The sequence below is a fragment of the Nyctereutes procyonoides genome, unplaced genomic scaffold, assembly GCF_905146905.1.
Source record: "Nyctereutes procyonoides isolate TBG_1078 unplaced genomic scaffold, NYPRO_anot_genome, whole genome shotgun sequence".
NCBI classification, from domain to species: Eukaryota; Metazoa; Chordata; class Mammalia; order Carnivora; family Canidae; genus Nyctereutes; species Nyctereutes procyonoides.
This window is the reverse complement of record NW_026575140.1, coordinates 32,555,177-32,579,434: the sequence shown is the minus strand read 5'-3', so window position 1 is coordinate 32,579,434 and position 24,258 is coordinate 32,555,177. Positions and strand designations below refer to the sequence as shown.

The 24,258-nt window shown below is 49.4% G+C and overlaps 1 protein-coding gene across 1 annotated transcript in view; it reads right to left on the bottom strand.

Annotated features, from left to right (window-relative positions):
• The window catches only part of CFAP74 (cilia and flagella associated protein 74), a 65,589-nt gene that overhangs the window by 38,309 nt on the left and 3,022 nt on the right, over positions 1–24,258 (bottom strand). Inside the window, exons 2-12 of the mRNA XM_055306856.1 lie at positions 17,291–17,376; positions 12,635–12,719; positions 12,394–12,540; positions 10,767–10,865; positions 9,993–10,097; positions 5,947–6,120; positions 5,174–5,284; positions 4,705–4,807; positions 3,742–3,899; positions 2,458–2,662; positions 989–1,159 (exon numbers count right to left, since the gene is read on the bottom strand). Coding sequence (XP_055162831.1) covers positions 989–1,159; positions 2,458–2,662; positions 3,742–3,899; positions 4,705–4,807; positions 5,174–5,284; positions 5,947–6,120; positions 9,993–10,097; positions 10,767–10,865; positions 12,394–12,540; positions 12,635–12,719; positions 17,291–17,357 — 1,425 coding nt within the window. The 5' untranslated portion in view covers positions 17,358–17,376. The remainder of the gene's footprint in view (positions 1–988; positions 1,160–2,457; positions 2,663–3,741; positions 3,900–4,704; positions 4,808–5,173; positions 5,285–5,946; positions 6,121–9,992; positions 10,098–10,766; positions 10,866–12,393; positions 12,541–12,634; positions 12,720–17,290; positions 17,377–24,258) is intronic.

Here is a 24,258-nt window from a genome sequence, read left to right as displayed (position 1 = left end):
GCAGCGGGAGGAGGTGGCACAGAGCTAGACCCAGGGCAGCCAGGCCAGGGGAGCCTGGCATCAGCCAGCAGGCCGTCCTTCAGAGAAAAAGGAAAGATGGGAAGAGCAGACGCATCCAGGGGCCCAGCAGATTTCCGGGAAGTAATGCCCAGGTGGGGTTTTTTAGATATTTGAACAGTTTACTAATTTATCCATTTTTATTTATTTTCTATTTATATATATACTTTTTGGAAGGGGAGGAGCAGAGGGAGAGAGAGAATCTTTTTAAGACTTTATTTATTTGAAACAGAGAGAGAGAGAGCGAGCAAGAGAGCATGAGCAGGGGGAAGGGCAGAGGGAAAAGCAGACTTCCCGCTGAGCAGGGAGCCTCTTGCAGGACTGGATCCCAGGACCCTGAGATCATGATCTGAACCGAAGGCAGATGCTTCACGGACGGAGCCCCCCACCAGGTGCCCCAGGAGAGAAAGAACCTTATGCAGGCTCTGTGCTGAGTGTGGGGTGCCTGGGGGCTTGGTTCAGTGTCCAACTCCTGATTTTGGCTCAGGTCCTGATTTCGGGGTTGAGGAACTGAGCCCCAGGTTGGGTTCCAGGCTCAGTGGGAAGTCTGCTGCTCCCTCTCTCTCTGCCCCTCCCCCTTCCGTGCTCTCGTGTGCTCTCTCTCTCTCTCTCTCAAATATATAATCTTAAAGGAAAATAAGGAGCTAACATCTCAGCAGGAACAAAGCAAAAAAAAAAAAAAAAAAGAGTTGGATGCTTCATTGACTGAGCCACTCAGATGCCCCAGTTTCTCAGATTTTTAAATCAGGCCCAGAGGAAGGTGTTGAAACTTGTAATAGGAAGCAACATTTCCCCAAGTGACATAAGTAAAGGTGCCTCTCCAAGCGATGTGAGTAACCTGGTCAGGAGCTCTGTCTATGGCCTCGTGCTCTGGGCCAGCAGGCGCCAGGCCGCTGTCTGGCTTCATGGCCCTGGAAGCAGAAGTGTTTACCTGGTACGGCTTATAGTCTTCCTTCCAGAGCCCGGGGATCTCCGGCTCAGCCAGCGTGTCATCCTCCCAGCTGACATTCCTGAGGTCCCCCTGGATAGACTCACTGGAAATGGCTTCCAGGAACTGAGAGGCTTTGGGCTGTTCAGCCCTGTCGCCATCCTGCAGCTTGTCCTGCAAATAGGGACTCTACAGATTAGCAAGGACAAAGTGACCCTCACCATAAGCCCCCAGGTACCAAGATAAAGGCATCTTGTTCTCTTTATCTAGGCACTAGAACATAGTCTGTTTTGTAACCTTTCCCATTTAAATGATAAATGTTGGGATCCCTGGGTGCCTCAGTGGTTTAGTTCCTGCCTTTGGCCCAGGGTGTGATCCTGGGGTCCTGGGATTGAGTCCCGTTTTGGGCTCCTTGTATGGAGCCTGCTTTTCCCTCTGCCTGTGTCTCTGCCTCTCTCTCTCTGCGTCTCTCATGAATGAATGAATGAATGAGTAAATAAATAAATAAATAAATAAAAGATAAATGTCTTTATAAGGCATTAAATATTTTTTTCCAACGCCCACAAAAGAATCCACAAGATACTAATTTATGGACCTACGGGAATCTTTCTCACAGACCCTTAGTGTTGCATTATTTCTAATTTTTGCTCTTATAAATTATGCCCTGGAAAAGCCATCCATGGTTGACACCCAGAGGACGCCTGGCTCTGGGATTGGGCTGCAGTGGAAATGGGGTGTAGCCTCCTCCAGGAGACATCAGACAGAGATGGAGGAGACATTGCTACAATCGTGTGAAAGGCTCCCAAGGAAGTAGAGCAGGTGCCAATGCAGAGAAACACAGGGCACCACTGTAGATGGGCAGGGAAGGCTCCCAGGGCAGGGGACAGGGGAGGAAGTAGCAGGTGTGAAGGCCCTGGGGTGTAAGCCAGGTCAGCATGTGGGTGGGGGCAGGGGGCACAGGGGGTGGGGGTGGGGTGAGGTACAGACTCTGCAGCCACAGGGCTGGGAAATAGGAAAACTGAAAACCACTTCAGGCCAGATCAAGGCCCCACAGACCTGGGGTGACCTGGACCTTCAGGTCTTGGGGTGCACAAGAGCAGAAGTGGATGTGCTGCACTGGGGTCTGGGGATCCTGAGTTCCCTGACCCCCACCCTCCCACCCCCAGCCCGGGACAGGTAAACAGGTCACTGGCCCGGGAGCTGGAACGGAGTCTGCACTTGGTAGGGTCAATTGCATGAATGGATGGGGGAATGCACGAGAGGGAGGACACTGGACTCTAGGGGTCCTGAACATGTTTGGCACCAGGGTGGTAACAGGCACTGGCCTGTGGTCATCGGCCTGTCTTGGTTACCCAGGGACAGGCTGGGTGGCCTCTGTTGGATCTCAGCCAGAGGGCCCAACACGGTCCCTGGGAGCATTGCCCGTCTGCTTCCCCTGGTGCTGCTGAGTATTTGATGGGGCATTTGCTCACCCCAGGGAAGCTGGGAAGGGCCACTGCATCCCTCCCTTCACAAATGTCTGTGATGTAACTCCAGGTCTTCTCTCTCAGAGGCGCCTGGCCCATGGCTGGGGCAGGGGAAGACTGTTTCTTCTTCCTCTTCTCTTCCTCAGCCTCCTCTTTCAAGATCCGGTTGATGATCTCCTGCTTTCTGAGCTTCTGCTCCTCCTCGAAGGTGCTGTGGGAGAACACCACATGGGCCCAGAGGAAGTGAGATGCCAACTGCCTCTGGGGGCCCCAAGAGCCCCTCCCCAAAAGCCCCTTCCTGAGGAGCACTGGTGTGGCCCCATGGGGCACAGGGTTGCAAGGAGCTGGTCTCCACACAAGCCCCAGGCTCCTGGGAGGCAGATGAGGCCGAGGATGGCTGCCAGGCTGGATGGAGACCCAGGACTAGAGATTCCGGCAGAGCCTGGCTGCGGCCCCACTGTAAACCTCCACCCCACAGGCGCTGCAGTTTGCTCCTGGTTTCCAGGCCAGCAGCTGGGCACTCCTGATGAGGCACAGAGTAAGGCCACAGTAGGGCTTGAGGCCATTTGCCCATTCACTCATCCCAGCTGCTCCTTTCTGACTCTTCCTAGGTGCCAGGGCTGTGCCAGACTAAGGGGCTTCTGGGGCTGCCCCTGGGAGCCCCTAGCAGGTGAGCTAAGGGCAAAGCTCCTGTGGTGACATTCAGGGCATAGTGACCCCTGGATGAGAGAGGCTGTCCCCGGTGAGAGAACCAGGAGGCCACACCTGGGAAAACTCTAACTGTGACCATGACTGGGGGTGGGGTCAGGGGCAGGACCTTGGGAAGCCCATCCTCCAGGGGACTTGGGGGTGGGAAGCAGGGCAGGGCGCAGCCTGGGGGGCTGTGTACAGGGACCCTGAAGGGCTGAAGGGGGTGATCTCAGGATTGCGAGGGGGTGTAGGGCACTGAGGAGGCAGCACCGAGTGACTGTTTGGAGGAAATCAGAAAGTGAAGCCCAGGAGGGAGAGCCTAGGCTGCTCATAGCCATCCAGGGCAGGGCCCTTGGAGAGCCCAGAGCCAGACAGTGAGCCATGTTGGGGCTTCGGGGTGGCTCCTGAGAAATCGGGAAACCAGGCCAGGAATCCAAGTGGGGCCACCCTAGGGGTGATGGGGCCAGAAGGACCTGCTCTGAGGACTGGGGAGGCCCCAGAGGGGGAAGCCCAGAGAGGGAAGCAGCTTGGCTAACTAGGACGGACATGCCTCCCATGGCCCAGAGGGGCATCTCCCCTGGAGTGCTACGTTGCACACACCGGTTCTGGGCTTCCAGCTCTTCGCACCGGCGCTGATGGAAAAGCTGCTTGAAAGCGTCCCCACCTTGGGCCAGAATCCTCTCCTTCTCGGCTTGGGCCTTCTGCTCAGCCAGGTCTGCCTTGGCCTGGCTCCATGCCTGAAATTTCCGGAGTGTTTCCTTGGGAACAGAGAACAGTGAGGTTACAGCACTGGCACACGCATGTGCCCAGAGCTTTCTGTTGAATGGGTGACATTAAATTAGTTCTGAGATGCCTGAATAGATGTTTGCAGAGCTACCCCGTCCCTGGGCCCTGCCCACCTACCAACTGGCCATCCTCAGGATCCTCAGGGGTTCCCCTAACTGACATGCTGTCTTCCGCAGCTCTGCAGGATGGGCTGCCAGCCTCGGCTCTTTGCTGTTTCTTGGCCACACTGGGCTTTCCTCCAAGAGGCCTGCTCTTTCTTGCCTCTGAGCCTTTGCAAATGCTGTTCCCCTTCATCCCCTTTCCACTTCCTAGGCCTAACTTCCACAGCCCAGGCCCCAGGCAGATGCCACTTCCCCCAGTGAGGTCCTGGGCCCCTGCACGTGGCCTCACCCAGCCCTGGTCCTCCTGGAGCCTTGTCCTCACTCCTCCCATGGACAAGGCCCCCTGAGGACAGGTTTGTGCTGCTTTCTTCCCTGCCAGCTAGGCATCTGGCTAGAGCCAGCACAGACCTGTGGGTGACGGATCCTTGGGGAACCTTGGTGGACCCCCAGGCTGCCACTTGTGGTGAGTCTGAGGACCCAGGATCTGTTCCAAGGAGCAGGGATTCAGGACAGGGTAGGGCAGACTGAGCAGTGTGCAGGTATAGAACGGCCTGGACAGGCTCCTGGAGGATTGCATGGGGCCCTGAGGGTGTCGGGAGGCTCTCACACTGTCCCTCCTGGATTGCGATGTGCCCTGCGGGCAAAGGTCGATGATAGATTTTGAGCGGGTGCCTACCCTGTTGGCAGTGATGCTGTTCTTCAGAGCCAGCACGGCATCCATGCGCCTCTTCATGTGCTCCCGGGACTTCATCTCCTCCTCCTTCTCCTGCTCGCGAATTCTGGAGGAAGGTGGATTTCTCACCAGAAGTACCAAGGTCATACTGACATGCTAGTACAGAACTGGAAGGATCCTGGGGGTTGGTTGTGTCCGCCAGGAAAATGAAATACATGCAAAGTGCTGTGTTGAATGTCACGAGGAAACACTGAAGCATGTTTCTCTGGACTAGAGGCTCCTGCCATTTTATGGTAGGTCCTCTTCTGAAAATAAAGGGCGATCAGAGCAAAACTGAAAACAAGTTTTACTATTTTTTGACAGTCAGGTGATGATTTAATAGTAAAATTGGGGAATTTTAAACAAAAACAAAGGATCCATTCTTATATTTCTCCTCCAGGGTATCAACAGGAAGAGGATCTGAATACACTACCTTCTCAGGGAAGCCTTCAGGAACTTCACTGCGATCCTGTGATTCTTCTGGGCATCTTCCACCAGCTTCTGGTGTCTGAGCACATGATCCTTCTGGAGGCACATGGACTTCCTGCTGGTGCATGGGGCAGTGGGAACAGAAACCCAGGCCCAGCAGCTCTGGAGGGGCCACACCCACCCAGGGGAACAGGTGTCCCTAAGGCCCAGGGTGGCATCACCTGAGTGCTTGTGCCGAGGATGAGGGCCAGGAGGGGAACTCGGGGCAGAGCTGGCACCAAGGGCAGGATGAGAACCAAGCTGGTGGGGAGGGGTGGGTGAGGACTCTGTGAGTGACCAGGGGCTTGGCTCCCCCAGAAACAGCGGAGAAAGCTGGCAATGGGTTGGCTGGCATGAAGAGGGGCAAGAGTAGAGTGGACCTCGGGGAAGGATTGAGAGCTAAGGAGATGGTGCAGGGGAGCACCAGGGGAGCAGGAGTGGGTGCTCCTTTGCAGTGGCTGGAGCTGGGCCCTGTGGCCCCGACACCGCTGCAGATGCTGCTCTGCCCTGCTTGGGAACCTGGCCAACTAGGAGGCTGCTGGACAGGAGCTACACCTGGGGAGTGGGGCCTGAGCCTCTGGGAGCAGCCAGAGCAGGGATGGAAAGGAAAAGTGGATGTTGAGGTCGCGAAGTAGGGGGTCGCAGGGGGACTCTGGCCAGGGGCGGGGCTCAGGCAGGACCACAGGCAGGCTGGTTACCAAGAAGCAGCAGGTCCCCTGGCAGGTCCTTGCCACCCACCTGACTCTCAGCAGCCGGTTCCGCTTGATCTTCTCTGAGGCCTCCTCCTCCTTGCGGAGCTGCTTGGCCGCCTGCTCCTGGAGGTACTTCCTGCTGGTCACCTCCTCCTCTTGGGCAGACTTTCGGACATCCTCCAGCTGTCCCTCCTGGATTGCAAGGTGCCACATGGTGTTCCTTCAAACAAGAGGCACTTTTGTTGGAGACCTGGGGCCGTACCCTCTGTGGAGCGTCCACTCCCAGGTCTGTGAGGGCCTGGACATCCAGGTTTGACAAACACTACTGAAGGGCAGCTCCTCCTGGGAGCCCTCTGGGCCTCAGTTGCTAGAGAGCAAGGCTCCCCCCGTACCTGCAGCACCCCTGGGCCCTGCCCTGTTCCAACCTGGGTCTCCCTTCCTGAGTGCCCACGGGCACTCACCTGCACCTGCCCCACCTGGCCTGAGCACTGATGTGGCACCCTGAAATAGGCCAGGGACACAGGTAGGAGATGCTGCCTTTGAAGGGGGCTTCCTGGGATGCTTGGTGGCTCAGTTGTTGAGCGCCGGCCTTTGGCTCAAGGCGTGATCCTGGGTCCTGGAATCGAGTCCCACATCAGGCCCCCCGTAGGGAGCCTGCTTCTCCCTCTGACTATGTCTCTGCCTCTGTGTGTGTGTCACTTGTGAATAAATAAAATCTTTAAAAAAAAATGAAGGAGGCTTCTGTGACATTGGGATGCAGTACAGACAGGGCATGGAAGGGAGGTGGGCTGGATGGGCAGCAGGAATGTTTGAGCATGACTGATTGGTTATGGGGTCCTCAGGCCTGAAAAATATGTGGTCAGAGGGAGAGGACAATGGAAGAAAGGTCAGAGGGCCAGAGATGCTGGCCTGGAGGACAGGGAGAGGGATGAGCCCAGGAAGGAGCGTGCCTCTAGGAGCCCGAAGGGACCTGAAAGCAGCTCTCGCTAGAAAGGAAGGCACCCCTGCCAACTCCTTGGCTTTAGCCCAGGGAGGTCTGTGTGGGCATTGACCTCAGGAACGTGAGATACCTGCATGCTGTCTGCGGCAGTGACAAAAGGAATGTTACTGCTCTCAGGCTGGTGCCTGAGCACGACACTCTACCTTGGAGGCTGGCTGGGAAGCGGCACAGAGCCCGCGGAGTGAGCAAAGCCCTGCCTGCCCTGCCCGTGACCATTCTGACCTCTGGTCAGACAGAAGTTTGAGTCCAAGGACACAGCAACTGTGCGATGTGGGCCACCTGTCATGAACTTCATGTTTTGGGATCCCTGGGTGGCGCAGTGGTTTGGCGCCTGCCTTTGGCCCAGGGCGCGATCCTGGAGACCCGGGATCGAATCCCACGTTGGGCTCCCGGTGCATGGAGCCTGCTTCTCCCTCTGCCTGTGTCTCTGCCTCTCTCTCTCTCTATCTGTGTGTGACTATCATAAATAAACAAAAATTAAAAAAAAATGAACTTCATGTTTTGCTTATCGTGTGTCTCCTATTACCACAAAAACAGAGGCTCCCTGGGCATGGCTTTTCATTTGCTCTATTCACTGATGAATCCCAAATGCTTAGAACAGTGTTTGGTGTGTAGCAGGTGCTTTACTACTATTCATTGTATGACTACGTGAGTAGCACTACTTGAGACACCAGGCCGCAAATTCAGGTGCCTTGCTAGCACCCCAGTGCACATGAGACCCCTGGAGGAGACCTGGCCTCCCCCACCCACACCTGGGGCCTCCTCAGAATCCCGGACTCATGATACTTCTGTCCAGCACGTGGTTGGAAGCAATACAGGATGGCCCGAAGGCACGTCCTCCTTGAGAGCAGAGCTCCAAGAACCTGCATCTGGTCAGTCAAATCACCTGAGGGACCACCTGTGGAGGCTGCAATCTGCAGAGACCCTGCAGCACTGCAGGTGTGGCTGGTGGCTCAGAGGTCAATGGCCTGACTTACGGAGGCATCAAGTGGGTGAACTTCTCAGAACTGGCCCAGAGCATGAGGATATCGGGACCCCATTTGAGAGAACCCTCTCATTAATGAGGCAGACAGGTAGCCACACAGATTTGCCCTCTCCAGGGCGGAGCTGGCCCCACTCTGCACATGCCCCTCAGGACCCAGATGGCCTTCCACTATGGCAGATGCAGTGATTCGGGCCCTCAGGAATGATCACTTCCTCTGCATACAGGGCTTCCTTATTCACCTGTGTCTTTGTCACTGCTGTGATTCCGAGGAGGCACAGTGGCTCAGCTCATCATGCAGCCCCATGACTTCCACACAATGACATCATTTCAGAGAGGACAGTGCTGAGATGGTGTAAACACCCAGATCACCACTTGCCAGGTACCTCAAGTGCATAGTGGTTGGTTTTGCTGGGGAACTTGAGACTCAGTATGAGGTGACCAGTCTCCAAGATGACAGCCTGTGACCCTGCCTCCTGTATGCACACCCCTGAGTCTGCACCCACCTGGCCCCATGGTTGATCCAAACGTGGCAGAAATAATGGGATCTCACTTCTGAGATGACTCTGGGGCTTTTGCTTTGCTACTGCCCCCTCCCTCCACATTGTTCACCCTGGGGCTCAGTGCCCTGTCACAAGTAGCCCTAGGAGGAGGCCCATGTTGGGTGGAACTGAGTGAGCAGAGGCTGATACCCTAGCCCAGTGAACCTTCCAATGATACTGCCTTGGCTGACACCTCATGGGAGACCCTGAGCCAGAACCCCTCAGCTACACTGCTCCTGGGTTCCAGACCATCTAGGATGGCTGAGGTAATAAATGCTTGTCATGTTTAACTGAGGATGCACCAGATTACCCCTACATGAGAGAACACAGGTGCATCTGGGGATCTGACAAGGCAGGAACTCCAGGGTTTTTGCCATTCTAGTAAAGACTACTGCCCACCTGGGTGCTGGTTGGTGAGACCTGGCTCTGTAGCCAACTGTCAAGCAAGGGCCACACAAATACCCATTGTCCTTCCTTGCTTGCTCACAGATAGATCTACCATCCTGGCCACCTTACTCTCACCCATCTCCCCATTAGATTTTGGGAAGGGTGTTATGCTTTAGCTCACGGGACCCAGGAGATCAGACCAGCTTGTGTCTAACTCACAGGAGGGATGGGTTATACACAGATTCCTGGCCCCAAGAGTCGCCATGGGGTGGGGTGGGGTGGGCAGCTGTGGTTCTTCCAGCAGAGGGGTGGCCTGTGGCTGACGCCCTGTCCAGGTCTGTCTATGCCCTCTTGCCCCTGGGGGAGGGGGTCACCATGCAGGGAAGCAGGACATGAGGGACATGACCCATCTGATTCCCTCCTGAAATCCCTTTTTTGCTTCAACTGGCTAGAGGCAATGCTGATGTTCACAGCCTGGTCTGGAAAATATTAAAGACAATGCAACAGTCTCTTTTCTGGGGGATGCTTTTACAAAGGTTGTGAAACACTTTTTAATCTTTTTTTAAGGGAGAGTGTGAGCAGGGAGGGGCTAAGGGAGGAGAATTTCAGGCAAACTCTCCAGCCTAGAACCTGGGGCGGGGCTCCATCTCCTGACCCTGAGATCAAGAGTCGGACGTTCAACTAACTGAATTGAGCCTGTCAGGCGCCCCCAAAACAATTTTTAAAATGGTGCTGGTGAGGGACACTTGGGAGGCTCAGCAGGTGAAGCATCTGCTTTCCTCTCAGGTCGTGATCTTGAGGTCCTTGGACAGAGCCCCACATTGGGCTCCCTGCTCAGTGAGGGGGTCTGCTTCTCCCTCTACCCCTCCCTCCACTCATGCGCTCTCTCTTTTTCTCTCTCAAATAAATCAATAAAATCTTTTTTAAAAATGGTGCTGGTGGTTCTTGGGAAGCACAAAGCAGGAAAGGGGAAAAGGAAAAGAAGCAGATTTCATAGTTCTTAAAAATGTAAGCACACATGGAGAAAGTGGGAAACATTTCAAAAAATGTGAAGTCTTATCCTTTCAATGATTTCATCAATGAGCTCCCTTCCAATTTCTTGGCAGTTAAAGTCAACACTCAATACTTGAGGGGCAGCATCCAGCCACCCACAGGAAGGCTGCCTGCCCTGCCTCACTCACTCGCTCTTCTGCAGCAGGGCCGTGATCTTCGACTGCAGGTCTCTCTCGTTGTCTAGCTCCATGCATAGGCGTCTGGACACTGCCTGGAGGCGGCCCACGGCGGCGCTGCTGATGCACAGGGACAGGGGGCAAGGGAGGCTGGGAGGCAGTGTCAGCCCGGCGGCCCGAAAGCCTCCCTGCAGCTGCCACCCCACAGGCCTTCCCAGGGATGCCCTTGAGAGAAATCTGTCTATACCAGCCAATGGGGATGGCAGTGGGTGTGACCTCCTACACCCACCTCTGGCTGCTTGGCCAGGCATAGAATTTGCTGGAGAACCTGCCCTGGTTACACCCCTGCCCACTTTCCTCATGTTTCTTCCCCTAAGCCCATTGGTATCCCTGCACTGTCCCCACAGGGTGGCCCCTCTGTTCGGGGTCTCTTGGGGTTTTGCACAACTTCACTCTCCAGAAGGTTCTTTCCTGGTTACTACAGAGAAGCTGTTTTTGTCACTCAGGTCCTGGCCTGGAGGTAATTTCTCAGGACACCTCCCTGGGCATCTGCCTCAAAGTGATTACCCCTCCTGACCTCATGGCCATCAGCTTTCTTGTCCTTGTGATCATCTGTTTGTTTCCATTTGGGGTTGTGTGTTTCCCACCCTGGAGGTCAGCTAGGCTGCTTCCTCGTGTACCTCAAGGCCACAGGTGTTGGTACAGGTCATGGTTGGAGTGGGCCTGGATGCCCCTCTTTTGCATGGCACTAGTCAGCCCCCTCAGTGCCCAGTGCGCAAGACCTACGTGTTGTTGGCCTCTCTTCCCGCAGCCACCTCAGCTGCCACGCTCGCTTGTTGTTTGGTGATGAGATCTATCCTCTGGCAGCAAGCACGCAGCTCTCCTCTGAAAGTAAACCAGAATCTGAGTAAGTGGTTCTCTGGAATTCAGTCTCTCTGCATGCCTTCCTGTAGATGCCTCGATGATTACCCATCTTCAGAAAAGGACAGTGGGGCTTAGGGCAGGGTGAGGTCTAGGCCTTCACAGACTAGGTTGCTATTTCCCTCCAGCTCTCCTTGCCTAGGCTAGGTGCTGCAGTCACCTGTCCTGCTCACCCAGGCCAGGGGCTGAGGTCACCTGTCCCCCTTGCCCGGGTCAGCAGCCAAAGTCACTTGTTCCCTCTCAATCAGGCCAGGAGCTGAGGACACCTGTCCCCTCTCACCCAGGCCAGGGTCTGAGGTCACATCATCTCTCCAGGGATTTCTCTCACATAAGCAAGCTGCATGATCAGGGTATTGGACATCTGTTTTCTGAAAGCCACCTGTGTGACCTCCTCCCAAATGAAAATTAACATGAACCAGCACAAATGAACGAGCTCAGGCATGTAAAGGGCACAGGCAAGAGGGCATCCAACTGTGGCACCTCATCTGTGTTCTAAAACCCACAGACCCAACAGCCAGCCAGCCAGTGTGTGGGCCTGGATTGAACCCTGATGCAGAACTCTAGCTCCTGTGATGAAAACGGCAGAACCAAACTCGCTCTAAGCTGCCCTGTGGACCTGGATGCGGCACAGGTAGGGAGAGGTCCATTTCCTTAGGGAAAGTAACTTATAGCAAAAAGAAATCATGTAAATGCACGCATGTCTTCCAGAGAAAGAAACAACGGGAAAAGGTTAACGGTGGTGTAGGGGTGACAGCTATAACCATCTTCAAAACTTTCCGACTTTTCTGTGTTTCTTCACAGACATTGGGGATCACCTATATCCTTGCCGGTGCTGGCGGAGGGGCCTGTGAGACACGCAGGAAGGGCCTGTGGGGCACGCAGGGGCACCTGAGGGCAAGCCCCATACAGGGCACTGGCCAGGTCCAGACCCAGCGGGGGCGACCAGGACACCGGCTGCAGCTTCACCTGACCACAGCCCACAAGGCAGGAGGTCTGCCCATCCAGGACTCCAGGACCACCTCCAGGTCCAGCTCCAGGGCCTCCATAACAAGGGTAGCCCCGCCCACAACCACTTGTCCCGCCCCCACCCGCCCCACCCCTACTCGCCACGCCCACCACCCTGCCCCCACCCACTGCTCACCACGCCCGCTGCTCCCCACTGACCACGCCCACCACTGCTCACCCCTCCTATTACAGCTTACTACCTAGGCCTCACCCACCGCCACGTGCCACGCCCACCACTTACCACGCCCACCATTGCTCCCGCTGCCGGCCCCGCCCACCACCACTCGGCTAACTTGATTTTCTTTTTCTTTATTTATTAGAGAGAGGGAGAGAAAGTGAGGAAAGGGGTGAGGGAGAGGGAGAAGCAGACTCCCCACGGAGCACAGAGCCTGGAACAGGTGGTGGGGGTTGCCAGGCCCGTGGTGGGACCGGATGCCAAGATCATGACCTCCACTGAGGTCAGACTGAGCCCCCTGGCGCTCCTCACCTGCTTTTCTGAATGAAAAGCTCTTTCTCTTCTCGCAGCTTCTCTAGGTGGCTCCAGGTCTTCCGCAGGTGGCAGGCCTTGAGTCTATCCGGGACCGCTGGTCTCTTCTTACTTTTATCAGCATCTGTGCTCTGCTTTCTCTGTGGGCTGAATGTAGAAGGGACACCACCTGACCTCGCTGCCCAGCTCAGCCTCTCTACAGAGGATGCCCAGGCTGGGCTTGCCCACCCGCATCATTTACCAGCAGTATCCCAAGTCAGCGCTGTTTTCAGCTTCTGGAGGAAGAAACTCAGCCTCATATTCTGGATCCTCTAGGTCCTCTCTTTCTAGAAATCGAGGCAAGAGAGAAAACAGAGCAGATATAGACATTCAAGTCTGAAGCCCTGGGATAAATCCAGAGAGCTCACACTGACAGGCAACTATGCTGATGGCACCTTAGAACCATGGTTCTCAAAGTGTGACCCACCCAGGGAACCCTGATGTGAGTGCCTGAAACCCTTCTAGAGTGTCTGCAACATCAAAACTATTTTCTTAATAATACTAAAACATCATTGTCTTTTTCACTCTCATTTCTTAAGTGTAGAGTTTTGCAAAAGCCACGTGACCTATGAATCACAACAGACTAACTTCGATGAGATATGAGGATTCAACCATCTTCTGATAAATCAGACTCTTTCTGTTACCTATAGTAGTTTCAGTTTTGCTAATTTAAGTGAATATTAAAAATTTTCAGCTTTAGGGATCCCTGGGTGGCGCAGTGGTTTGGCGCCTGCCTTTGGCCCAGGGCGCGATCCTGGAGACCCGGGATCGAATCCCACGTCGGGCTCCCGGTGCATGGAGCCTGCTTCTCCCTCTGCCTGTATCTCTGCCTCTCTCTCTCTCTGTATGACTATCGTAAATAAATAAATAAAAAATTTTAAAAAATAAAAAAAATGTTCAGCTTTAATATTTAATACAGCAAATATTAAAAGATACAATTAACATAAAAGTTCTTTGGGTCTTCAATAATTTTTAAGAATGTAGAGGTTCTCTGACAGAAAAGTTTGAGAAATACTGTCTTAGACTTCCAGCAAAACATGGCCCATCTACACAATACCATATATTACTACTCCTTCATTAAATCTCAGTGAAAATGACTGGAAAGGAATTAAAAAAGGCATTAGTGCAAATCACAAGGAGTATAGGAAGGAGAGTGGACAAGAAAACCCTATACAATTTTAGAAGATGGAAAGGTGGGCACTGATTTACCTCAGCACATTCCACCATACCTTACCTCACCACACCTCACCTAATCTCACTCAGTTCACCTCAACTCATGTCACCTGATCTCACCTCACCACACCTTACCTCATATCACACCTCAACTGACCTCACCATACCTCATCTCATCTCACCTCAGCATACCTTACTTCATATCACCATACCTTGCCTCACCTCACTATACCCCACTTAATAGTACCTCAACTCACCTCATTTCACCTTACCTCATATCACCATTCCTCACCTAACCTCAACACACCTCATCTAATATCACCTCAGTTCACCTCACTTCATCTCACCACACCTCATCTCACCATCCCTTACCTCGCTTCACCTCAACAAACCACAACTCACTTCATCTCACTGCACTGTACCTCATGATAGCTCACTTCACCCTATCACATCTCACCATAACTCACTTCACCATACCTCACTTCATCTCACCTCACCACACCTTACCTCACTACACCACACTTCACCTTATCTCACAACTCACCATTTCTCAAAAATCTCAACTCACCTCACTTCATCTCACACCTCACCTCATCTAACTACCTCACCTTACTCCAAAACAACTCACCTAATCTCACCTCCATTTATCTCACTTCATCTCAACACACCTCACCTCACCACATCACAAACCACATTACACTACACCATGCCTATTCTCACCTCAATCACCATACCACATCACTCCATACCTCACCTCACCTCACCAAACCTCACATCACCACACCTTACCTCACCTCACCTCACCATACCACAACTTACCTCATCTCACCACACTTTACCTCATCTCATCTCACCTCACCATACCTTACATGACCAAATTTCACAACACCACAAGCCACACCACACCATGTCTCATCTCAACTTACGTCACCGTACCATGCCACTCCACACCACACCTCATCTCACCACATCTCTCCTCATGTCACATCAACATACCACATCACTCCATACTTCATCTTACCTCACCTTACCACATCTCACCTCACTTCACATCATACCTCACCTCACCACACCTTACCTCCTCTCATTTAACCTCACTTCACCATAGCTCACCTATCTTATCCCACTATACATCACACCTCACCTCATCATACCTTACCTCACCTCAAGATACCACATGATACCTCACCTCAAACACCTCACCTCACCATCCCTCATCTCACCACACCTCACAACCCACAAACCATACCATACCACACCACACCTCACCTCATCATACCACATTCCACGTCTCACCCTACAAAACCTCACTTCACCACACCTCACCTCACCTCATCATACCTCACCTCAACACACCACATGACACCTCACCTCAACATACCTCATCATACCTCACCACACTACATCTCTCCTCACCCCACTACATCTCATCTCATTGCACCACACCTCACTTCACCACACTACACTTCACCATACCACACTTCACCTTACCTAACTCCACCTCACGTAACTTCACCTCACCTCACTTCACCTAATCTCACTTCATTTTACCATACCTCCCCTCAATCACCACATTTTACCTCACCTCACCACATCACAACTCACGTCACCTCACTACTCCTTACCTCACTTACTAAACCTTATCACACCACAAACCAAACCATACCACATCATATCACTTCACCTCATCACACCATACCTTACCTCACCTCAATCACCATACCACATCACTACCACACCTCATGTCCTCACACCTTACCTGACCTCACCACACCACAATTCACCTCATCTTACCCACACTTTACCTCATTTCATCTCACCTCACCACACTTCAGCTGACCAGATCTCACAATACCACAAACCACACCACATCACATCTCATCTTACCTCACATTGCCATACCATGCCACTCCATACTTCACCTCACCTCATCCCACCTCACCACGTGTCATGTCACCACACCTCACCTACCCTTATCTCACTTCACCACATCTCACCACACCTCACCATACCTCATCCATCTCACCACACCATATCTCACCGCATCATACCTCACCTTACCTCAAGACACCTCACCACATCTCACCTCACCACACCACACCTCACCTTACCATACCTCACCTCAACTCAAGACACCTCACCATACCTCACCTCACCACAGCTTATCTCACCAAACCGTACAATACCACAAATCACAGCATATCACACCTCACCTCACCATACCACACTCCACATCTCACCTCACTAAACCTCACATCACCACACTTCACCTCACCTCACCACACCACATCAGACCATACCTCACCTCAACACACCACATGATATCTCACCCCACCTCAATATACTTCACCCATATCTTACCTCACCCCATTGCATCTCACTTCACCTCACCACAGTTCACAACACCACCATACCATATAAACATAACTCTCACCACACCACACTTCACCATACATCTTTGTGTATGGTGAAGTATATTGTGTATGGTGAGTACATCTCACTCACTCACTTCACCTTATCTCACCACACCTCACCTCACCTCACCTCACCATATCTCACTTCACCAAATTTCACTTCACCACCACACCACACCTCACCTCACCAACCTTACCTTACCTCACCTTACCACATCACACTACACCTCACCACACCTCACCTCACCACCTTACACCACTATAAACCACATACCACACTTCACCTCACCTCAACACACCATACTTCACCTCACCATACCTGACCTCACCACCACATCTGACCTCATGTCATGTCACCATATCTCACCTCACCTTACCACATCTTACTTCACCTCATCACACCTCATTAAACTTTGCTTCACCTCATCACACCATACCTTACCTCAGCTCACATCACCATATCACGCAATACCACACCTCATCATCTCACATCACCTCACTAACCTCACCACACCTCACACCAGACCTCTGCATCACACCTTACTTTACCACACCTCACATCAGCTCACTTCACCTCACCACATCTCACCTTACCACACCATACCTCACCATGTCATAACTCATCTCACCACACCTCACCACACTTCACTTACCTCATCTCATTACACCTCACCATACCTCACCTCACCACACCACACTTCAGCCCATCTCACTTGATCACCTAACCCTTACCATACTTCATATGATCTCATCTTGCCTCATCTCACAATACCTTACACGACTTCACCTCACATCACCATGCCTCACTATACCTACTTCAGAACTGAGAAAGAAGCCATGCTGGGGGTAGATGGAGGACCAAGGATATTAGTCCAAGTTGGATTGTCCTGCCTGGTGCCCAGCATCAGCCTACATCAAAGCACATCTTAGAAAATATTTGAGATTATCAGTGATTTTTTTTAATCTAACAGCTTTCAGGCAAAGAAAACAAAAATAGGTCATATTCAAAGGGTTGGGATAAAAATGGCATCATATTTCTCAATAGAGATGTTAGAAAATAGAAAACTATGTTCTGCCACTTTCAAGATTCTCAGACATAATTTATCTTTCTTTCATCTAAAGACAGAAAAAAATAAGCTCCTTCTTTGAGAAAAAAATAAGCTTAAAAGATGTAGTCTTTCTTATGAAAAATAATTAAAGGAAACTATGAAGCACATCATTTATCTTCATTTTTGCTAAACACCTGTTATTTGTGAAAAGACTTTTATTACCATCTTCCAAAAGTGGGACATTGTCCAAAAGCTCCTTCTTAGGGAATAGGCTAGCATCTTCTTCCATCTTGGGAAGCAGAAATTAGCTACAAAAAAAATTATTACAGACATGCATGAATAAGATCATAGTTTAAAAAATAAATCTTGGATTTCATAAGAATTATTAATTTCTCTTATAAAAGACATTAAGAAAATGGATAAGCCACAACCCAGGAAAAAATATTTTTTAAAAAGACTTTATTTATTTATTCATGAGAGACACAGAAGGAGAGGGAGATGCAGGCTCCCTGTAGGGAGCCTAATGTGGGACTGGATCCCTGGACCCCAGATCACAACCTGAGTCAAAGGCAGACGCTCAGCCACTGAACCATCCAGGTGCCCCTAGGAAAAAGTATTTGTAGCACATAAATCTGACAACAGTCTTATATCCAGAATATATAATGAGCCCCTAAATATCAACAATATAAAGTCCAACTCCAACTAAAAAAGTACAGAGGCGATTTCTGGGTGGCTCAGTGGTTTAGTGCCTGCCTTTGGCCCAGGGTGTGATCCTGGAGTCCCAGGATCAAATCCCACATCAGGCTCCCTGCATGGAGCCTGCTTCTTCCTCTGCCTGTGTCTCTCTTCTCTCTCTCTCTCTCTGTCTCTCTATGTGTGTGTGTCTCATGAATAAATAAATAAAACCTTTGTAAAAAAAGGTACAGAAATTTTAGGACAGACATGGTAAGGGAAGATACACAAATGGTCCATAAGCTTGTGAAACTGTGTGCAGCAGCACTGGTCACTGGGGAAATGTGAAGTAAAGCCAGAATGAGACAGTGCTGTACACCTATTAGAATGCCTAAAATAAAAAATATAAATACTAAGTCATAACACTAAATGTTGACATAGACTTACTGTGTGACACAGAAATCCTACTCAAGATATGTGCCCAAGAGAAACAGAAATATGTCCTTAAAAGAATATTGTACACGAATGCTTTTGGCAACCTTACTCATATAGCCCCCAACTGGAAACAACCCAAGTGTCCATCTCTGGGAGATGGAACACTGCTCAGTGACAAGATGAACGAAAAACTGATTCATGAAAACATGTGGATGGATCTCAGAAACATTATGTCAGGTAAAGAAAGCCATAATACAAAAGACAACTAAGAAACCCAAATGCAGGCAAAACAAATTGCTAGTAATAGTGGTTTCTGGGTTAAAGGCAGGGAATGGAGTGGGGCATGAAGAACATGGTGGATAGGGGATGTTCTAGATCTTGTCTGGAGCAGGGGTTACACAGGTGTACATCATTATAAAAACTCATCCAAGAGAACATTTAAGATATGTGTGTGATACAGCATGTTATACATGTTACAGTACAGTTCAAAAGCAATTCTTAAGGAATTTCAGAATATTCATCGCACTTTGGTTATCATTTGGGGAATGTTAGGAGCTTGTCTGTATAGAACTTGGTACGGAATGTTGTTATTATGCAGGAGATACTAAAATTGTAGATGAATTTGTTTTTCATTGCTTAATTTAGCAATTGCTTCAGAATAATTCGCTGAAAAATATTTTCAAAGCCTAACAATGTTTCCTGCATAAATCATTAATAAGCCAATGCTAGTAATTCATTTTGTAAAATGCTATAAAGAAACAATCATGGGTTACAATTTTGAGAGGCAGAATTTTAAGGCATCTTATAAAATGCCAACAATATTCCTCTCACTTGAAAAAAGTCTATTAACCTACTGGTCAGTGAATGGCAGAGCTTTTAGAAGCTATCCACAAAGTGGTCGAATCTGTTCTGCTTCATGCCCAAGAACTCCATGTGTTCATGATAATGTTAATTGACCCCCCCCCCCCATGAATGACAGTCTGATAAGAGGTGGAACATTGCACATATACAGTTTCATTTAAAATGATAACATTAAACCACATATACTTTTTTAAAAGATTTTATTTTTAAGTAATTTTTACACCCAATATGGGGCTTAAACTCACTATCCGGAGATTAAGAGTCACAGGGCGCCTAGGTGGTGCAGTTAGTTAAGCCTTGGATTCTTGATTATGGCTCAGGTCATGATCTCAGAATTGTGAGATGAAGCCCCATGTCTGGCTCTGCCCTGGGCATGGAGTCACCTTAAGATTCTCTTTCCCCCTCTACCCCTCACTACTCCATCCCCTAAAGAAAAAGAAAAAAGAAAGAAAAAAGAGTTGTTGCTCCAGTGATTGAGCCAGCCAGGTGCCCTAAACCACATGCACTTTGAATATCCAGTTAAAAATGGTAGTTCCAGCAGGTGGCCTCTGCTCCCTCTTAAGTTCTCCCTAAAACAACAGCAGGAAGATTCAGAGCTCTAACACATGAATCTACAAGTTCAAGGCGAAAAGGAGAAGAATTAGTTTGAACAAAACAGAGCTGGGAAGTGTGAGGATGATATCGCCCAGCAGGTGGAGGCGCTGACTGACCGACTGACCGTTGAGGGGAGAAACTTGTACCATGAAACCCTGAGTATGTAGCACAAGCTGGCAGAAGGCCCCAGAACTGGGTGTCTATGAAGCGAGGGTGAAGTAGAATCAGAAACAGAGATTTGCTAAAACATGCTTAAGAAGCAGCTGGAACTTCCATTTCTGGTTTTGGCAATGTGGCTGTCCAGTGTGCCAGCCATCACACTAAAAATAGGCAGAAATTCAGAGTAAAACTGTATTTTAATTGCCTCAAGAACCTCAAAGAATTGACTAGAAAATCAGAAATCATCAGGTCAAAATTTAAGTAAAGGCAATAATATAAATAGTTAAAATGCCCAAGGTAAAAAAAAAAAAAAGTGTTTTTTTTTTTAAAAATTGGTTGAAAAGACCAATAACAACCACCAAGAAATCTAACTGTCCACAACTGAAATCTGAAACACAAGCCTGTGGAAGCACCGCATTTTAAAAGTCAGAAAAAGATGCTCTAGATAGAAACCGTAAATAGGAAGCTGGTGGAGTTTTATCTAGAAACACATGAGATACTCTGAGCAAAAAGCAGTAACAGCGATAAAGAACATCATGACCAGATGTTCGGCTCACCAGGAGGATGCAACAATTTTAAATGCACGTGCATCTACTAACTTAGTCACAAAGTAAACAGAGCAAAGATTGACAGAACAAGGGAAAAAGTCAAAATACAAACGCTACTGGGAAATTTTAACACACCTCTCCTAGGAACTGGTAACAAACCCAGATAAAATAAGTCATTAATGACATACATTTCGATGACATCATCAACACACTGAACCTGGCAGAAGTATCCAAAACGTGACAACTACAGAATCTTAGGTGCTCCCTAGAAGCATACACAGAACATTTATAAATGCCATCACCAGGTCCAAAGCAGATCTCCATAAGTTTCAAGGACTGAAATGGTACAAAGCTTCATACAGAGTAGGGAATATAGTCAATTATGTCGTGATGACTGTATACAGTGACAGATGGTGATGGGACTTATGGTAACGATTTCATAATGTCGATAAATATCAGATCACTGCAGTGTCCACCTGAAATGAACACAATACCATAAATCAGTTATTCCTCAACAAAACAATCATAAAAATCTTGTTCTCTGACCAAGTCATCAGCCCAAATCAGTAACAAATAGAGAACTACTTTTGGAAACTAAGAAACATACTTTCTTTTTTTTTTTTTTAAAAAAGATTCTTATTTATTATTTGACAGAAAGTGAGAGCACAAACAGGGGGATGGGCAGAAGGTAGAGAGGGACATGGGACCTGATCCCAGGACCCCAGGATCATGACCTGAGCCAAAGGCAGATGCTTCACCAACTGAGCCACCTGGGCATCCCAGATTTATTTATTTGAGAGAGAAAAGAGAGAGAGAGAGAGAGAGAGCACCCCCTTGTGCAGGGGGAGGGGGTGGGGGCAGGGAATCTCAAGGAGTGTCCCTGCAGAGTGGAGCGAAGAGCCTTGCCCTACCTCTGTCTCAAGACCTGGAGATCATGACCTGAGCTGAAATTAAGAGTCGGAGGCTTATCGGAGTGAGCCAACCGGGTGCCTCTAAGAAACATCCTTCTAAAGAACTCCTGGGCTGAAGAAAACATCATCCCAGATAAGATACAATATTTCAACTGAGTATAATGATAGTGCCTGTTGCCCTGTGGGGCATCTAGAGCCCAGTGGATTGGTGACCCTAACCGCGCCTGTTGGGAAAAGGCTAAAAGCTCATGCGCTAAACACGTGGTTCAAGCAGTTTCATAAAGAACTGCAAGATAAACCCAAAGGAAGTAGAAGGAAGAAAACTAAAAAGATCAGAAATTCCAGCAACAAAAACAAATGTGAGAGAGAGGGTCTGAAAACCAGAAGTTTTGTATTTTTTTTAAAAGATTTTAGGGCAGCCCGGGTAGCTCAGCAGTTTAGCGCCACCTTGGCCCAGGGCCTGATCATGGAGACCCCGGATCGAGTCCTGCATCGGGCTCCCTGCATGGAGCCTACTTCTCCCTCTGCCTGTGTCTCTACCTCTCTCTCTCTCTCTCTGTGTCTCTCATGAACAAATAAATAAAATATATAAAAATAAATAAATAAAATATTTTATTTATTTTTTCAAGGCAGAGACATAGGCAGAGGGAGAATCAGGGTCCCTGAGGGGAGCCCGATGCAGGACTCAATCCTGGGACCCTGAGATCATGACCTGAGCCAAAGGCAGACGCCCAAATTGAGCCACCCAGGTGACCCTCCACTTGCACTTTTTAAAAAGACTTGACAATCTTACACCAACATGGATTTCTCTAATGTGGGAAAGGCTGGATGTCTCCAAACACATGCAGGAAACACCATCCGTCCTCCTAACTGCAGGGCCAGGGACTCCCAGCCAGAACCCACAGGAACAAAAGGCACTCCCAACTGGAAACACTTTCAGACTACACGCCTATGAATGTACAGAATCTAAGTGGGCACACTGATATCCATTATCAAAGTCATTGAGACAGTTTAGTAATGTCACTAGATATAAATTCAATCATAAAAACCAAATACATTCCCATTTATCAGAACATATGGGAAAATGAGATTTGGAAAAGATGCCATTTCCTTATAGTTACATCAATAAATATGAAGTACCTAAGAACCAATATGACGAAAGTGCAGAACCTCTACAGAGAAAATGTTGGAGACTCCCTGGGGGACATTCAAGGCCTAAATAATAAATAGAACAAATGATCCAGAAACTTCAACATACGGATGTCATGGTGGAAAAGAGGGAAGGGGAGACCATTTTAAGTTAAAAGGGTCTTAAGAGACAAGTCAACCACCTGCAGTACGGTGGGTCCTGTTTGGATCCTGATTCAAGAAAGCAGCTGTCGAAGACATTTTTGAGATGATGTGGGAAAGTAAACACAGATTAGTATTAGATTTCATTAAGAAATTCATGTTAATTTTTTTGGGGTGGATGATGACTTCGTAGTTATGCTGGAAGTGAGTCTACTTGTTAGAGCTATAGTGACAGGTAAAAACATTACATCTGGGGTTTTCATTAAACTACATCAACCATAACCTGCCAGTGAGGAGCAGGGATGGGCCTGGAGCCACATAGCTGGCAAGCTTGGAAAGTGATGGTACCACCTTCTCTACTTTCTGAGTTTGTAATTTTCCACAGTAAAAGTGCAACGAAAGAATAAAGCCAGTATAAATAAAAAAATGCTCAAGTACTGGAGACTCAGTGTTGTCGAGGTGCCAGTTCTCTCCAAATGGCTCTGCAGATTCACTAAGACCTGTACCCAAATCCAACAGGCGTGTGTGTGCCCGAGCACGAGTGCAAGATCGACACCTCAGGCATGGCCTTCGTGCCGTGACTGGTTCCATGTGGGTTAGAGACACACATGGAAGAAGACCTGTCACAGTGATCGGGAGGAGGTTCATGGCCTTGGGTTTCTTACAGGGGACTCCTAAAACATTAGCCACGAGAGGAAAAGCTGGCTGGTGGTCACATACATCTAAATTAAAAACGTTTGTTCAGATGACGCCCTAGCGAGACTTAAGAAAAGTTACAAACCTGACGGTAAATTTGACCCGTTACCCTGAAGGTCTACAACCACATAAGGACTACCCACGAGTCAGTAAAGGAGGTAGGCAGCCTGGAGGCAACAGGCACTTTGCACTAAGGAACAATGACATGGCCACACATGCAGAGCATCAGCGTGCCCGTCACATGGGTTTGCCCAGCATCGTTAGAAGTGCTCCCTCTAACTCTTTTTTTTTTTTTTTTTTTTTTAAATTTTTATTTATTTATGATAGTCACACAGAATGAGAGAGAGAGGCAGAGACATAGGCAGAGGGAGAAGCAGGCTCCATGCACCGGGAGCCCGACGTGGGATTCGATCCCGGGTCTCCAGGATCGCGCCCTGGGCCAAAGGCAGGCGCCAAACCGCTGCGCCACCCAGGGATCCCTCCCTCTAACTCTTTAGTGCTTTGGATGATAAATTTTTTGTTGGTCACAAACAGCAACAAAATTTCCCAACCTCATTTGTAATTAGGGAAATGCAAATTAAAACCACAATCTACCATCATGACATGGTCATCACACATGGTAAGATGTCACAACCCTGACAATACCAGGTGCGTGAGTGAAGCAGTGGGAATGTTCGCACACAAATGGTGGGAGTGAAAACTGGGATGGTTACTTCACAAAGAATTTGGCATCATCTGGCAAAGTCAAGGGGCGCCAGGGTGGCTCAGTCAGTCGTCTGCCTTCCGCTCAGGTCATGATCCTGGGGTCCTGGGATCAAGTCCGGCGTCTGGCTCTCTGCTTAGCAGGGGCTCTGCTTCTCCCTCTCTGTCTGTTCCTCCCCCTCTCTCGTGCTCTCTCTCTTGCTCTCACTCTCTCAAATAAATAAATAAATTTTTTTTTTAAAAAGTAAAGGTAAAAAGCATATACCTTTGGATTACTTTGCCATTGCTGCCCTAATAAGTTACTGCAAACCCAGTGACTTAA